The 18,189-nt window shown below is 37.9% G+C and overlaps 1 protein-coding gene across 5 annotated transcripts in view; it reads right to left on the reverse strand.

The window, feature by feature from the left end:
- LOC127513884 (neurexophilin-2) overlaps nucleotides 1-18,189 on the reverse strand; it is a 201,389-nt gene that overhangs the window by 47,149 nt on the left and 136,051 nt on the right. Inside the window, exon 1 of one of the 5 annotated variants that reach the window (XM_051896024.1) lies at nucleotides 16,226-16,647. The exons of the other annotated variants lie outside the window; for them this stretch is intronic. Coding sequence (XP_051751984.1) covers nucleotides 16,226-16,279 — 54 coding nt within the window. The 5' untranslated portion in view covers nucleotides 16,280-16,647. Of the gene's footprint in view, nucleotides 1-16,225; nucleotides 16,648-18,189 lie in introns of those variants that run through there. 5 annotated transcript variants of the gene reach the window in all.

Below are 18,189 nucleotides of genomic sequence, written 5' to 3' on the forward strand. Positions count from 1 at the left end.
ACTGAGCCATCGGATTTCAACAAAAATATCTCAATTTGCGTTCCGAAGATTAACGAAGGTCTTACGGGTGTGGAACAACATGAGGGTGAGTAATAAATGACATTATTTTCATTTTTGGGTGAACTAACCCTTTAAACACCTTTTAAATTGATCATGGAAACACTACTTTAAAACCTTTTAGCAGCTCGATTTTTGTGATATCAACTTCAAATTTGGAACACAACTTGGTTAGATGTGTGGCTTTGATTTTCTAGAACTTTTAGAGGCCAAATTATTTTGTAAAATATATATTTTGTATAAAATATAAAATGGTTAGTTCAGTACATTTGCTTTACAGTACACTTAAACTTCTATAACTTTATTCACTTTCATTTTTTGAAGTGTTTTGGAATCTGTTGAGTGTCTTCTTTAAAAAGAGACCAACTTTGGGTCTGTATTCCAAAGCACTACAACCATTTAAGTTCGGATCTGTGATCAAAAAGAGGGGTTAACAGGTTAACTCCAAACTATGAGCAGAGAAAAGTGTCCAGATTTGCACCTGCCAAAACCACATCGGATGACCTCTACCCACAATGAATGTCAGAAACTAAACACAAAATTTAAATGTTAAAGTGGCCGGTTTGAAGCGTGTCACAATGAGTGATGTGAGACAGGTCCTGCGCGTGTCTGTCTCTCTGAGTTTCCTCCGGGTGAAGTTGGACACAGTTAAAGGAGCGTGATGCCGCCTTCAGTCTAATTAAGAACAACCCAAGCTGAGCATCTATATTATTCAACACTTCAGGCTGCTGTCTGCCGTCCAAGAACAGCCACCAAAGACCTCAAAACACACACACACACATCGAGGGCTTCAACATGGCCAGTGCAGCCAGAGCTTCATGCCCAAACACTCGCACAAACTTCAGGGCGCAGGCCGTAAGACATGGAATCCGTCTCACATTTATTATTCCGACAAGGGCTCCATTTTAATCAGGGGCAGCAGCGAGGCCCGGGGAACGGAGACGGCATCAAAGAAGGGAGGAGGAAGAGGAAGAGAGAGACAGGGTGAAGGAAGGATGCTGAAGAGGAAGATGGAGATACATAAAGATGATGAAGTCTGTCCTAATGCAGGAGGAAAAGACGAGAAAATCTCGTGGGAACATCACATCTGGAAATATATAGTTTTTTAAAGTCAACATCAAACGACATTCTTAAGTTTATAATTTGCAAAACAATGTGAGTGTTTTCGTATGCAAAACAGCATCTGATTGGACAAAAATCTGTTTTCTGGAAAGAGAAAAACTACATTTTAAATGCATGCACTTGCAGTCAAAAGTTCGGAATAATTACGTTTTTTAATGTTTTTGAAAGAAGTCTCTTCTGCACATTAAGGCTGCATTTATTTGATCTAAAATACAGTAAAAATTGTGAAATATTATTCCAATGTAAAACAGCTGTTTTCTATGTGAATATATAGTAAAGTGTAATTTATTCCTGTGATCAAAGCTGAATTTTCAGCATCATTACTTCAGTCTTCAGTGTCACATGATCCTTCAGAAATCATTCTGATATGATGATTTGATGCTCAAGAAACATTTATGATTATTATCAATGTTGAAAACAGTTCATATTTTCGTGGAAACTGTGATACATTTTATTTTTCAAGATTCTTTGATGAATTTAAAGTTCAAAAGAACAGCATTTATTTGAAATAGAATCTTTTGTAACATTATAAAAGTCTTCACGGTCACTTTTGATCAATTTAATGCATCCTTGCTGAATAACAATATGAAGCAGCTCAGCTGTTTTCAACGTCATGATGAAATCAATGCGAGTGTTTCTCTTCCTTTTTGACCTGAATAACCTTTAATATTCCTTTAAAAGCAAAAGGCTGCCAGTATGAAGGAGACGTCACTGAAGAAAACTCCTCTCAGTTCCTCCGGAGACGAAGATCCAGGCCGACAATTCCATCTCAAACGACACAATGTCAACACTTCTTTTCTTGTGTTCCATTTTATTCATCCTTCTTTCAAATTATAATTTGATTCGGGTGGTACAAGGGCTTTGATATTAAAATTTTTAATAAAAGCCCTGATACTCGTGTACGTCGGCAGGATTTGGGGCCGATTTTCATCCTTCTATTTGTCATTATTATTATACTTCTTTTTTGTCCAGAGGCACAGCCTACACAGATCATTATTTCAGAAAAAAAAAAAGACTATTGCCTTTTTTCCCTTCACCCCCTCTCCAATAAATTCAATGTGTGTCTAAATTAATGCATTACAAGCCATGGGAGAGATATTAAAAAAATGATAAAAAACTAATCCTTGATGTTGAGCCGGTGCGTGCCGCTCTGACCCTGAACACACTCGTGTTATAGTGCTGAACATCGCTCGGATTACTCCATAATATTTCATTACACGCACAAAATCCACAGCCGTATATCCAGCACAGGTGTGTGGTTATTAATCACTGAGGTCCGTGAGTCCACTACGGCCGGCGAGAGAAAACAAGGACGCATGCATGAACCTGTACTGCATGCAGACGCGTTTAAAAACACTGCCGTCGGCACACACACAAATGCAGAAACGCAAGGTGATGATGGGAAATACGATCGTGCTTCTGTTGACGCGCACATGCACAACCCCACCAACAGGGAACGTTCTGACAAGGTTCTTTCAAAGTTATGAACAAACGTTCTTCCAGTAATGTTAATAGAATGTTCGTTTAAAGTTATAAACTTTCTCAAAACGTTTTTTAAATGTTGCTACTTGTTTCAGAGAACATTCAAAAGTAACATTCCAATAATGTTTGAAGAATGATACAATGGAATGTTCCCTTAAAAGGTTAGTTCACCCAAAAATTATAATTATCCCATGATTTACTCACCCTCAAGCCATCCTAGGTGTATATGACTATCTTCTTTCAGACCAACACAATCAGAGATATATTTAAAAATATCCTGGCTCTTCCAAGCTTTATAATGGTAGTGAATGGGGGGGATATTGAAGCCCCAAAATAAAGGCCTTCTGAAGCAAAGCGATCGGTTTTTGTAAGAAAAATATCCATATTTAACTTTATTAACTATAATAACTAGCTTTCGCACTCCCATTCACTACCATTATAAAGCTTGGAAGAGCCAGAATAGTTTTAGGGGTTCAAACACGTAGCGCTGAAACTCTATTGTAATTGTTAAATTTTACAAGGATCATCATTCTCCCTAAAAGTGATCGGGCAGAACAAACCGTAAGTCACAGAGACTTGAAACTTTGAGGGCTGGTAGTACTCACACCGTCTACAAGTGTCTTATATCGTTGGAATCCTTGGCTCAAATCGGACAAAATGCATGCCTTCATCGATTGTCGCCGATCCAATTATTTTTGGGTATTTTGGATTTTTTGAAAAACCTACTTTTGCGAACTAGTCCTAGGTTTTTGACCAATCGGAACCAAACCTGTGCAGCAAAATTCTCTGGAGTCTGATTGTCAATAATTCTCAAAAACAAAGTTGAAATTTCGATTCACGGTCTCTAAGGGCCGTCAAAACATTTGAAGTGGGCGGAGCCACTTTTACCAAAATGGCTATAACTCGTGAACGGAATGAGATATTTTCACCAAACTTGGCACACTTATGTAAGAGCTCATTCTGTGGTCGTGTTAAAATGGACATGGTGACTGGCCACTTGGTGGCATTATAACATGGAAAAAAAACTATATGGCTATAACTGCGCAACTGCTTTTTGGTCGATTCAACATGTTGAATCGCCGTCGGAGCTCGTCGGTCTGTCAGGCCATCTGATCATTCTGATTGGCTGTTCAGCTACTGCCACCTGCTGGTATGGAAAGGCATTTCATTTTACGCAGGCGCAGAACAACACTGTCGGCTGTCGAGCGTCGGTTTGGTGTGTCAGGACAACTCTGGACCCAGACACTGCCGACGTGAGCCAACCCCGCAGTCTGCTTTCGTCGCCACTAGTTCATTGCCGTCGGCTTGGTGTGTTCCTGCCTTTAGTCTGATTGACTTGAAAATTGGCATGTGGTGTCTTTATCCAAGGTGCCAAGACTGAAGACATTCACGTATCTCGAAAAACTCGGCTGGCGGCGGCCAATGAAGTTTGAGCAGCTATTGGACAAGGTTAACGGAGGCCAATTGGAACAAAACTCACTGGGCCTGTTTTACTCATCGAAGTCCATCGTCCATTTACGTCCATCGAAACGTTCATTAAATATTGGAGATTATTTCAAAAACCAACTTTCACATGGCCCTCTTCCTGCCTGATTTGTGTAGAACTTCATGAAATTGGGTGTGAACATGCATCACATGATTCTAAAGAAGCATGGAAACTTTAATGGACATCGGGCCACAGCTGGCGCTTTAACTGTTACAAAGGTGAAAAAAACGTGTTTATTGCCTTTATTGGCTCTAAATTAGTTTCTGATCTAAGTGATTACATGCTTGCTAAATAAAACATAACACCGTGTTACATGTATGCTTAAAGCGTTTGAACCCCGATAATCGCTGCTTGCAGCTATATTCAACTATATTTCTGATTGTGTTGGTCTGAAAGAAGATAGTCATATACACCTAGGATGGCTTGAGGGTGAGTAAATCATGGGATAATTTTCATTTTTGGGTGAACTAACCCTTTAACGTTCACATAGCCAAGAAAGAATGTTTTGAAACCTACACATTTTGAATGTTCAGAGAATATAACTTAATGGCAACGTTGGCAAAACTTTTTAAAGTAAATTTTTTTGGTTAGCTGCACTGCATGCAGACATGTTTAAAAACACTGGTGTCGGCACGTACACATCGCACAAATGCAGAAACGCAAGGTGATGATGGGAAATCTGCTGGTGCTTCTGTTGACGGGTCGGTCTTCAGTGCAGGTTTGGCACGCTGTCAAACTCGTGGACAAGGACGCTTGCATGCATGCGGTTCAGCACATGTGCCTCCCTGCTGATGTGAACTATTTTCCTGCTTGCGAGTGTGTGTGTGTGTGTGTTGAAAAGGAAAACACACTGATGCCAATCCACCAGTATCTCTGATGACTTGCTAACTAGGGCAGCGATGCAATCTTAACCCTCACGTTGCGTTTCGATCATTTTGACCCACAGAAGATTTTCTTTTTCCTGAAAATGCTAGTTGCATTGGACCAAAACTTACTGACTTTGCTCACATAAGGTATAACAACTTCCCAAATGTTTTTTGGATATTTTTGTATAACTTTTGGGCTTCCCCCCCCCACCACCACCTTGTTAGGGACCAATCCCCTATTTTATCCGTTAGTTTTCCACATTATTATTTTTCTTCCCGAATGGGAGCCTATGGCAACCCTATGAAAGGAATATGAGAAAATAATGAAATTTGGCACAATTGTAGAGATAGTAATGAATAGTGATTTGACCAATTTTGGAGTCTCTAGGACCAACTCTATAGCGCCACCACCAGCTCAAAAATTCACTTTTCTAAAGGTTATAACTTTTGAACCCTTTGTTCTAGAAAATCAAAGGGTCATCATGCTGATCACATTCAACATCTTACATTAAGTAACTCCTTCGTAATTTGTCCAATTTTGTCCAAATCAGATGATCTTTAGACGAACTGCACAGAAATGAACAGATTTTTTATTCATCTTTGATTAAGAGTTATGTCACAAACTTAATGAGGTCGAACCAAAACTGGTTCAGATGCTGTATGTCGGCCAAACTTTGAGCAATCGAAACAAAAATTGGTACGCTTCATAGCAACCATGATCTGAGGGTCCATGCCAAATTTGGGAACAGCGACACCTACAGGTCATGAGATCTGAAAAATGGCTCAGACCCGCACAGAAATGACTGAATGAATTTTTGATATTCACTACCGTTCCTGAGATATTCGTCTCCGAATATGACCTTGCTCGTGTTTGTTGTCTTATGCTAGTTAGCTTAGCATGCTAATTTGTTATTTGTAAAAGTTGCTTCTGTTCCAGACATTGAGTCTTTCTGAGATTGTTCCCATCTGAACTTTTTAAATATAACATGTGATGCAGAAGCAGTTAAATCTCTCGTTATGCTGTGTTATCGTCAAATATTGGATTCAATCTTTTTGTCAACTTGTTTTCTTTCAGTTTGCACAGGTTTTGTTTTTCTTTTTGGAACTGATTCATTGATCTGAGCTTGAGTGATCTTTTTTCAGATCAATGAATCAGTTCCAAAAGGAAATACAAAACCTGTGCAAATTAAAGAAAAATGTAGCATTTTGAGAGATTTACAAAGCAAAAAGGCCGGTCATTCTTGACCCGTAACACAGGTCATTTGGACTGACCATCGCTACAGATCATCTCCAACTCTACGTCTGCTTCATTTTCACGCTCATCGCAGGTTTTCGGATGTGTCTCTGTACCACCTCGCCGCTTCTTTTTGGTCGATGGCCAATCGTTGTCTCACCTCACCCCCTGTTCCTCTTCCTTTCTCCCAGTGGCTTCATTATCACATGCAAAACAGACACAAAGACTCAAATCAACGTCTCACGCGGAGACAAACGCAGACTGAGACCTTAACACCAGCGTATTCCTTTCTCTCTTCCTCACGACGATGTATGAAAGCGAGTTACGGTTAGAGAACCTCCACTTCAATGCCTCTTGTGAAAGTCTTCATGCACCAAAGCTGTGGTCGCGCTGGCAGAAGCTCGACGCTGGTAATTGTGCAGTAATGGGAGTCTTTGTCCTCCTTTAAACATCTTGTAACCGACTTGACAAAACGCCACCTGCTAAACAGTGAACGCCTTCGCCTTTTGTTTCTGCACTTCGCGGGCGTGTCAGGAGATACTGAGGCTGAGAAAACCATTATATCTCAATATTCTTCAGCCTGTGCGCTCTTAAAAATAAAGCTTCTTTAATGGCCTCGATGGTTCCAACTTTTGGAATCTTTATTTTTAAGAGTGTAGATAATATTCACTCTATATCTTCATGATTATATTTTTTGTCAGTTAAAGCAACTGTTATTTTGACCACACAACCATAAATGCAAGAAGTTAAAAAAAATCATAAATTTACAGAGGAATTTTTAAATATGTTTATGTATTTGCAATAATATAACAAAACATAGTAATTTAAGTATAAAGCATTTTGACTTCCGCAAACATTTTTTGGAATGATTGAATCAGAGTTGTGAATTGATTCAATAGAACTGATTCATGGAAGTGAATCAAACTGTAATGGTGTTATTACCACTAAAGTTAAAATCTTATCATGTTTAATTGCCTAAAAAGCATTATTTTATTAATATTTAATATTTTATTGCCAGTCAAATTATCATAAATATATTACGAACATACAGTATTAGTCCAGGAGTGTAGCTCGTCTGTTTTAGAAACAGTGCTGATGTTCCAGTAACAAGATACATTTACCAGCAAATAGTGCTGTGACAAAACACAACAACACTGTTTTTGTCTCACTGTATTCCACACATGCAGCTAAGCGGCGCGAGACGATCGTCAAACAAGATCCTCTAGATGAGAATGTGTCTCACAGTGAGTTGAGAAGTCCAGACGTCATTTCAATGAAACGGTTCAAAAAAAGATTCAGATTCACAGTCCCTGTATAACTATAAATATTTCATTAAATTTAACACTATAAAACCAACAACTTCACCCAAATAATTTATATATATTATTAAATATTAATAATATTACTCCAGTCTTCAGTGTCACATGATCCTTCAGAAATCATTGTAATATGCTGATTTATTATCAATGTTGGAAACAGTTGTGCTGCTTAATATTATTTTATAACCTGTGATACTTTTTCAGGATTCTTTCATGAATAAAAAGTTAAAAAATATCAGCATTTATTTAAAATAGAAATCTTTTGTAACAATATACACTACCGTTCAAAAGTTTGGGGTCAGTAATTTTTTTTCTTTCTTTTTTTTGAAAGAAATTAATACTTTTATTCAGCACGGATGTGTTAAATTGATAAAAAGTGATAGTAAAGATTTATATTGTTAGAAAAGATTTATATTTTGAATAAATGCTGTTCTTTTTAACCTTTTATTCATCAATGATTCCTGAAAAAAGTATCACAGGTTCCAAAAAAATATTAAGCAACACAACTGTTTTCAACATTGATAATAACTGAGTATCAAATCATCATATTAGAATGATTTCTGAAGGATCATGTGACACTGAAGACCGGAGTAATGATGCTGAAAATTCAGCTTTGCATCACAGAAATAAATTATATTTTAAAGTATATTAAAATAGAAAACCATAATTTTAATTTGTAATAATATTTCACAATATTATTGTTTTTTCTCCATTTATTATGAAATAAATGCAGCCTTAATGAGCATAAGAGACTTCATTCAAAAACATTAAAAATAGTAATGTTTCCAAACTTTTGACTGGTAGCGTATATATATATATATATATATATATATATATATATATATTAATGAACTAAATTGTAGCTAAAAATAACAGAAATACTACTAACTGATTCAGTTCAAGTTCTGCTTAATATAATCAGAGATATCAAAGTGAAACTTAGCAGATTTCACTGTTATGTTTTTACAGCTTCAAACACATTCAGAGCAGTTTCTCTCATGAGCGTGTTGCACACTTCATTTTGTAGGCTAGGAGTGTTGCTGGGAATATTTCCAAATTGATTCCCATTTAGACATTATAATCTATTAGCATCTCCTCCCTCTTTGTCTGGAAGATGTAATGTGCAAGAAGCTTGAGCCAGCAAAATGAACAATTTAACATAACTGTATCATCCGTTACGCGACGTGTGCCGTGACTTTTGACATTCGAGTGAATGGTGGCGAGGTGAAAACACACACACACACACAAAATCATCAGACTCCTGCCTAAAGTCCAACAGAAGAGCAGAGGAGCTCTAGTCAACGGGCTGGTTTATTAAACCACTGGTGATGTTGAGATGTGTACAGAATGAGAAATCTCTTATTCAAATGCTGCATTCTATTACTAATGATACAGGGGATGATTAATTAAATGACATTTGGCCTTTTTGAGGTCATCTGTGTCAGTCAATACCTGGACAGTGAACAAAATCTGCAGTTTCTGCTCATATACACTGTAAAACATGATCCTTCCAAATTGTAAACACAACATAGATTTTATGTTTTACAAGAAAAAAACAGTAGAGCGTGGCGCTCGCGACGTCAAGGTCAAGGGTTCAATTCCCAGGAAAGCAAAAACTGATAAAATGTAAATGTGTATCTTGAATGCAACGCAAGTTGCTTTGAATAATGCATATAAATGTAAACGTAAAATACTATTTCAGTTTTTCTACTACTAAACTTGCAGTTTCTTTGTAATTAATTGTGACATTTACTAGCAATTTCTGAGTGAAAATTGTTTCTATACCAATTTTTATAGTGCAATAAAGGGGTTTTCTTATGCATGAGGTGAACCAGAATGCATTTACCCTGGTAAAATCAGTGTACCAGATGACCTTGAGTGGCTTTTACAAAATGGCTAGATCAAAAACAATTGCATTTAAAAAAAAAAAAAAAAAAAGATTTTTAGAGGCTGTAAATAAAGATTATTGGCTTTAATATTTTACAATAAAATACTATTTTAGTTTTCTATGGAAGTTTGTTTCAGCCACTAAATTAAAAAATAAAAAAGGTCACAATATCTCACAATTCTGACTTTTATAAACTCGCAATTCTAATTTTTTTCTCAGAATTGTGAATTTATCTCTCAATTCTGACTTTATAACTCGCAACTGTGAGTTTATATCTCGTAATTCTGAGAAAAAAGTCAGAATTGTGAGATGAAAAAGTCACTTTTTTTTTTCAAGCTTCCATAGTTTTCTACTTCAGAATATCACGTGCTTATGAAATTTAGCAGCTTAGATTACTTACAAATTAATTTGTCCATTACTGAATGCAAATGACATGAAATTACATAAAAACTGTAGTTAGTAACGTAATCTATTACATTACATATTTGAGGTAATATAATCGGACTACTTTTAGATTACTTTTGATCCAACTTGTTTATAACATTAATATGAATAGTATAATCTTTTACCATATTGATTGTCAACAAAATGAAGTGTATTAAATATTACATTATGTCAGGATTCCCCAAATTTATGAAAAGCTTAATTAATTAATTCATAAAAAAGTTAAATTATAAGAAATAAAAAAATAAAAATATATTTAAAAAATAAACATTTAATTTTCCATGTAATTACAGTATAGTCACCTGATTAGAAGTTTGTCTGTGTGAGCAATTCAACAAAACTTTTGAGAAAGTAACATTTAAAAGACAAAAAAAGAAGAATTAGAGAGAATCAATGAATTCTAGATAATTTACTGCCATTTTGTGAATATTAAGTAATCATGTAATCAACAAAAACGTAACTGTAGTCTGATTATGAGTATTTTAAAATGTAATATATCTGATTACGTAATCCAGATTACATGTAATCCATTACTATCCAGCACTATATATATATATCTCAACACTGGCCACCCATAGTGGTCAACCACTAACTAATTCTACAGAAATCAAATATATTCCCTCAAATATTGTCACAAGACTCCTCGTTTGGAGCAGTGCCTGTGAAGAAAGGATTCTGGAGCTCGACATCCCTGAGTCTGATTAAAGCCAGAGCCCGAGTGCGTCTGCTGGACCCGACACAGAGCGAGAGGGCCGATCTCTCGCCGCGCAGGGCAGCAGCTGGACGAGGCCGATCCTGGCACTCGCAGGAAGGTCTGATGTCGAGCCCAGTGCTTTCGTCTCGCTCGCTCTTGCTCTGGGGAGATCTGATTTACCTCCTCTGAAAAATACGTGCATCTGTTCACTCGGGCAGCTGGTGGGCGGGCCGAGGTAATTGCTGCCACCTGATTGGGCAGTTAGCGCATAAATTAGAGTCAGATTGGTTCTGCCGTAAAGGTCGCGTTAGGGGAGACAGAAGCAGAGGTTAGTTGAGGAAATCTGGAGCTGTTCCTGAACAGACAGCAGCTTCTCGTCTGTTTTTCTCACCTCGCGCGCTTCATCAGTCACGCTGACGGGAGGTTTGATGAATAAAGTGGTCGCTGAGAAAGACCTTGGGCAGCTTTGCTTCAAGAGGGCTTGTAAACGTAGCCATCATTATTCATTTCTGTATTTTTAACTGAACTTCACATCTTTAAAAATGTTGCTGAGAATGTGGCAATTTATATCACTTGCCTTGGTCTTATTTATTGATGAAGTAGACATGCAATAAATAATGTAATGAACACAAGAAATCACTTGTTACTCTGGGCCTTCGCCGCAGCTGAAGTGATGTAGCGGCACCGCGCTCCAGACCTCACAGGTATTTATATTTAAAACTTCTGTCAACGGCTGTGCTCTTAAATCATCTGAAATGATGCTAACACCGAACACTAGCCAGCCATGACTTTTTTATGTACATCCAAGTTTTGTCCTAACCTGTCATCTCATTGGTCCATAATCCTCTTCCACATGACTATAGAGCGCATTAGTGCCCGCCCACTTCTTCAGTTCTGGGAGTATTTTTTCCATTAATTTCTCATTCATTAAAGTCTTGATTAAAGCGTTATAAGCCATGAACCAAGCCAACCAGCTACACTCTAATAAATGCTGGGTTAAATACAACTCAAGTTGGGTTGGAAATGGACAAACACAGCGATTAGGTTGTTTTAACCCAGCGGCTGGGTTAAATGTTTGCCCAACCTGCTGGGTAGTTTTATTTAACTCAACTATTGTTTAAAAATTACTGTATGTCTGGCTTAAAATGAACCCAAAATAGGTTGGAAATTAAAAATCAGACACATAATTACTAGAGGCAACAATAATAATCAAAAGGTGAACATTAATAAGCAATTTTTAAAAAATGGGTTAAAACATCCCATTCGCTGGGTTAAAACATCCCAATTGCTGGGTTAAAACATCCCATTCGCTGGGTCAAAACATCCCATTCGCTGGGTCAAAACATCCCATTCGCTGGGTCAAAACATCCCATTCGCTGGGTTAAAACAACCCATTCGCTGGGTTAAAACATCCCATTCGCTGGGTCAAAACATCCCATTCGCTGGGTTAAAACATCCCATTCGCTGGGTCAAAACATCCCATTCGCTGGGTTAAAATATCCCATTCGCTGGGTTAAAACATCCCATTCGCTGGGTTAAAAACAACCTATTCGCTGGGTTAAAAACATCCCATTCGCTGGGTTAAAACATCCCATTCGCTGGGTTAAAACATCCCATTCGCTGGGTTAAAACATCCCTTTCGCTGGGTTAAAAACAACCCATTCGCTGGGTTAAAACATCCCATTCGCTGGGTTAAAAACAACCCATTCGCTGGGTTAAAACATCCCATTCGCTGGGTTAAAAACAACCTATTCGCTGGGTTAAAAACATCCCATTCGCTGGGTCAAAACATCCCATTCGCTGGGTTAAAAACATCCAATTTGCTGGGTTAAAACAACCCATTCGCTGGGTTAAAACATCCCATTCGCTGGGTTAAAAACAACCCATTCGCTGGGTTAAAACATCCCATTCGCTGGGTTAAAAACAACCTATTCGCTGGGTTAAAAACATCCCATTCGCTGGGTCAAAACATCCCATTCGCTGGGTTAAAAACATCCAATTTGCTGGGTTAAAACAACCCATTCGCTGGGTTAAAACATCCCATTCGCTGGGTTAAAACATCCCATTCGCTGGGTTAAAACATCCCATTCGCTGGGTTAAAAACAACCCATTCGCTGGGTTAAAACATCCCATTCGCTGGGTTAAAAACAACCTAGTCGCTGGGTAAAAAACATCCAATTCGCTGGGTTAAAACAACCCATTCACTGGGTTAAAACAACCCATTCGCTGGGTTAAAACATCACTTTCGCTGGGTTAAAAACAATCTATTCGCTGGGTTAAAAACATACAATTTGCTAGGGTAAAACAACCCATTCGCTGGGTTAAAACATCCCATTCGCTGGGTTAAAAACATCCCATTCGCTGGGTTAAAACATCCCATTCGCTGGGTTAAAACATCCCTTTCGCTGGGTTAAAAACAACCCATTCGCTGGGTTAAAACATCCCATTCGCTGGGTTAAAAACAACCTATTCGCTGGGTTAAAAAACATCCAATTCGCTGGGTTAAAACAACCTAGTCGCTGGGTTAAAAACATCCAATTCGCTGGGTTAAAACAACCCATTCACTGGGTTAAAACAACCCATTCGCTGGGTTAAAACATCACTTTCGCTGGGTTAAAAACAATCTATTCGCTGGGTTAAAAACATACAATTTGCTAGGGTAAAACAACCCATTCGCTGGGTTAAAAGTTTGTCCATTGTCATTTTTAGAGTGTAGATTAACAACCTTGTAGCTCGCAGTAAGGATGTCTTAAAAGGTTTATAAGTTATTGTTAAAAATAACCTTCTCTAAGGATAATTTTGAACAGTTTTTACTTCCGGAACTGACTGTTGCACTCGATATATAGAGTACAACAGTGACCATGATTCACTGCGTATGATGTAATCGAGTCTCTCAACACTCTCATAATAAAAATCTCACAATAAAAATAAAACTATAAATTTTAAGCCATTTATTATAAGAATAAAAACATTACAAAATTTGTATAAATATTTAAATATATTATAAAATATATTTAAATATACAAAAAATTTTTTTTGTAATTTTTTATTATTACAATAAATGGCTTTTTATTGTATACCACTGCAGCTGATTTGATTACGTCATCAACAATGCTTTATGAGTGGTTCGTTTATGAATGAATTTAAGTGACCGCGGTCACGGTTGTGCTCTTACACATCAGCTAATGGCTTTCAGAGTGGACAGATGAATTACTTGTCGCAGGAATCGTGTCGCGCCTGGTTAGAACACGGTTTAAGTGAGACAAATCCACATAAAGACTTAACTGCTGCGTCAATATGAAAACCACAGCGCAGGGCTTCCCCAATAATTCACTTTAATTGCAGGCTTCAGTCAACCGAGATCTGTTTATTCACTGCATTCATTAACCTCAAGACACTGTCAATCAGACGACACATCATCATTAGTGAATAACACTAAAACCACAAAACACAGCAGTCTAAGATCCAGCAAAACAGTGATGTCAATAAGGAATTACTGTTTTTTAATGAATGCATAATAATAACACACACACAAACACGTGTGTATGCAAAATGACACCTCTTTAGTACAGCCTTAAATCATATCATCGTCATTACGCTTTCCTTAACCATCACAACCCCGCCATCTAATAACGTTCAGCTTCCATCACCTGTCAATCAAAGCGTGCAAAAGAGCATAAAAAGGCAAACCCTTCTGATAGACTACTGTGAAAAAAAACATGACTACATTAAGCACTGTTCTTTAATAGGAACACAATATCCTCTTATCATATCAATCATCAAAGATTAGACATTAAATTCTGAAATAAAGGCAGCACTCAGGCTGGAGTCAGTAATACGATTGCTTTTATCATTAATATGATGGATTACACAAGTAAGCGGGTGGGGTTTGAACGGAGTGGGTGAGAAGAACCTCCTGCTGGTGCAACTTTTTTTTTTTAAATACATGCAGCTTTGTAAATTGGATCCATTTATTAGAAGCGGATAAGACAGCATTCATTTCACAATGCACTAACACACCGTTCCACTGAGCACACTTATGACATGTGACGGGCCTCGCAAACCAGCTTAAAATACGTGCAATTCGAAGACGTTTTATATGCACAGTTGCATTGAGGGAACAAACATCAAGAGATGGATTTTACAGCCTTTCGACATGCGCTGCTATAAAAACGTAAAATATGCTTTAATAATCACTCAGTGCATGAGGTATGGATCTTTGATCCCTAAAAATGAGTCACATTAAAAAATGAGATTATATTGGACAAATGTGGAGAAGAGAATAAAGACATTAATAAAGCAGACCCGTGCAAGCATAAAAGATTTGAGCCATATTTCTCCGCTCTGTCTGCAAGAGTGTGATACATGACTGCGATTTACTGTTGGGTCATTATGACATGATCACACTTACAGAAGGAGGTAATGGGATCATCAATAAGATGGCGGTTGCCTTATAAAAATGCCCCTAATAAACTGCACATGCCCAACCCCAAAAACCGGCCTTCGCCTCTGTTTTTGAGACTGTGAGTGTGTGATTGTGTGTTTGACTCCTCAGTGAATAAGTGTTTGACAAGCAGAGGAAAGTATAGCCTTTTCAAGATAAAAATGCTTTTAAGTCAAGTTGTCAGAAATACGTTTTTTTTTTTTTTTTTTGTTAACATCAGATGACGAAACTTCATCATAAAATGTTTTATTTCAGGTCACCCATCAAAAAGCTGTTTTGCCGGTCTTCTCAAAAAAAGAATGGTGTTATTATCAGCAGCATGATTTTATTTCATTTCTAAACAGCTACCGGAAACCGTTCTCCAGCTTCATGCATGAAGGTGAAAATAAAATATATATATAGGAGATATTATTCACATCAGGCCACGGCAAAGCCAGTCAGATGAGTGCACTCTAAAAAAAATGCTGGGTTAATGGACAAAATGGACAAACCTGATCATTGGGTTACATTTTTTAATTACATTTTTAACCCAATGGCTGGGTTTGTCCATATTTGACCCAAATTTGGGTTGAAACAACCCAGCATTTTCTCACACAGCCTGTTTATGAGACTTTATTACATATTATACTCTGAGACATGATTCTGCATAAGAATGTGACCAGAAAAAATATATGTTATATTGATACTGTGTATATGGCATCGATTTAAATTGTTTCCAAGAGAGATTCACATTGCTCTAACACACACACACACACACATATGCACTTTACAGTACATGAACTCTGTGCTAATAAAATATGAATATTTAAAAACAGCACTCTCTTAAAAATAAAGGTTCCAATTTCGCAGGATCATTTTTGGTTGTGTGATTATTTTTAAAAGAACTCTGTTTTGAAGAACCTTTTGTGCAATGGAAAGGTTGTCATGCAACCATCGATGCAAATTAAGAAACTTTATTTTTAAGAGCTTAAGTGAACTACATCCTCAGAATATTAAAGTTATTAGGAGATTTTGACTGCATTTCAGCTGAAATCAGTGATTTTTCTGCTTTGTGTGTGTTTTTTTTAAAAGAAAAGCGCAAAAACAATACATTTACGATTTGCAAAGTAGCCCATAACGCTTCATCTCCAAGTTTGCATCACATCTGTCACATCTACAGATGCTAAACTCACAGAAACGAGCTTCATACCTTTCTCAGAATCCATTGGATGAGCAGCAGAACGCTCCAGCAGAGCAGCCTCATCTCGACCTCCAGGAGAACACTAGTCCCGTTGAGCAAACATATACCGGACACAAATCACCAACCAAAAACCATCCGAGGGGAAAGAGCTCGAGGCAGGTGCTTTAGCAGACTGTAACAATAAGCCAGCGCTCTCTGAGTTATTAAGGCGGCTCAGCTCTCGGAGTCCTTGTCATTAGTGAAGTGCACATCCATTCGCGGGTTTCGGGTGTTACGGAGGTGAAAAGTTGGTGTGGGAACGGTGGCAACTTCTGCTGTCAGCTGGCGTTCGCGCCTAATGCCCTCATTACCGCGCCCGTTTGGTGTTTAAAAAAGAAACTGTGTTGCTGTCTCTCTCTCACTCGAAAGCGCACGCCCAGCGTAGACTTTGCGTCTTGTTCTTTTCGTTCTCTCTCTCTCTCTCTCTCTCTCTCTCTCTCTCTCGTGCGCGCGCGCGTTTAACAGCTGAACGTGTGAATATCGATTCCAAAAGCCAACAGGTCAAGCCAACCTCTCGTGCGTCTTTTATCATACGTGCGCGCGGGTGCCAGAAGTTGGCGCACTTATTATTTTCCATTCAGTGAAAAGTTTTCCTGAGTTCAGCGTGTCGCAGACGTGATTGTACCAATTTGGCCGGAAAGCGATGTACAAAGAGCATGAAAGAGTTTACAGCATGTAACAAATCTTCCCGAAGGCGATTTTAATTTTGAATGGCTTTAAAGTGCATCTTGTCTCACAGCTGCTCGCGCTGTTAAAATATGAAACGCGCAATCTGTGCCGTGAGCGCGAGACGCGCTCCGTTCGGAATAAATAGTAGGCTAGTTTTCTTTTTCTTATCAATGTGACATAATTAAAAGCATCGCTTACGCATAAACACATAAAAACGTACATGGAGAGACTGAGAGAGAGTGAGAGGGAATTTGGAAGTAGGGCGAACGTTATTTATTTATTTATTTTTTCTGGCATTTTTTCCCCCCACCAGAATGCATGCAATCTTGCAGGGATTGGAGAGGAAATAAAGCTGTGTATAGTAGCCTGTAACGCACACTAACAATTCAGAAACGCCTCAAAGTTCATGTCCATGTTGCACATCTGATAGATGCATATCATATGCAACCACTGAAGCCCTTCATCGCCCCCTTGCGAATGACTGACAGACAACATCTGAACCTCGACTTGCAATTAAAGGGTTAGTTCACCCAAAAAATGAAATTTCTGTCATTAATTCCTCTCCCTCATGTCGTTCCACACCCGTAAGACCTTCGTTCATATTCAGAACACAAATTAAGATATTTTTGATGAAATCCGAGAGGTTTTTTTTATCCTTCATTGAAAGCAATGGAATTCAAGGTCCAGAAAAGTAGTAAAAACATCATTAAAACAGTCATGTGACTGCAGTGGTTCAACCTTAATGTTATGAAGAGACGAAAATACTTTTTGTGCACAAAAACAAAACTAAAATAACGACTTTATTCAACAAATTCATCTCTCCCCTGTCATTCTGCTATGTTATTTACATTGCAGAGCTTCCGTGTTTATGTCCGAACGCTGGCTCAGTATTGGCCGGTTCTGGTCACATGATCAGCACGACGCATGCGTGCCAATAATGAGCCAGCGTTCTGACTAGAACCTGCTGCAATAACAGAATGACAGGGGAGACACAAATTTATTTTAGTTTTGTTTTTGCGCACAAAATGTATTCTCGTCGCTTCATAACATTAAGGTTGAACCACTGCAGTCATGTTGACTATTTTAACGATGTTTTTACTACTTTTCTGGACCTCGAATGTGGTAATTTCATTGCTTTCAATTGAGGATAAAAAAAAATCTCTCGGATTTCATCAAAAATATCTTAATTTGTGTTCTGAAGATGAACGAAGGTCTTACGGGTGTGGAACGACATGAGGGCGAGTAATTAATGACAGAATTTTCAT

This window comes from Ctenopharyngodon idella, chromosome 6 (genome assembly GCF_019924925.1).
Source record: "Ctenopharyngodon idella isolate HZGC_01 chromosome 6, HZGC01, whole genome shotgun sequence".
Taxonomy (NCBI): Eukaryota; Metazoa; Chordata; class Actinopteri; order Cypriniformes; family Xenocyprididae; genus Ctenopharyngodon; species Ctenopharyngodon idella.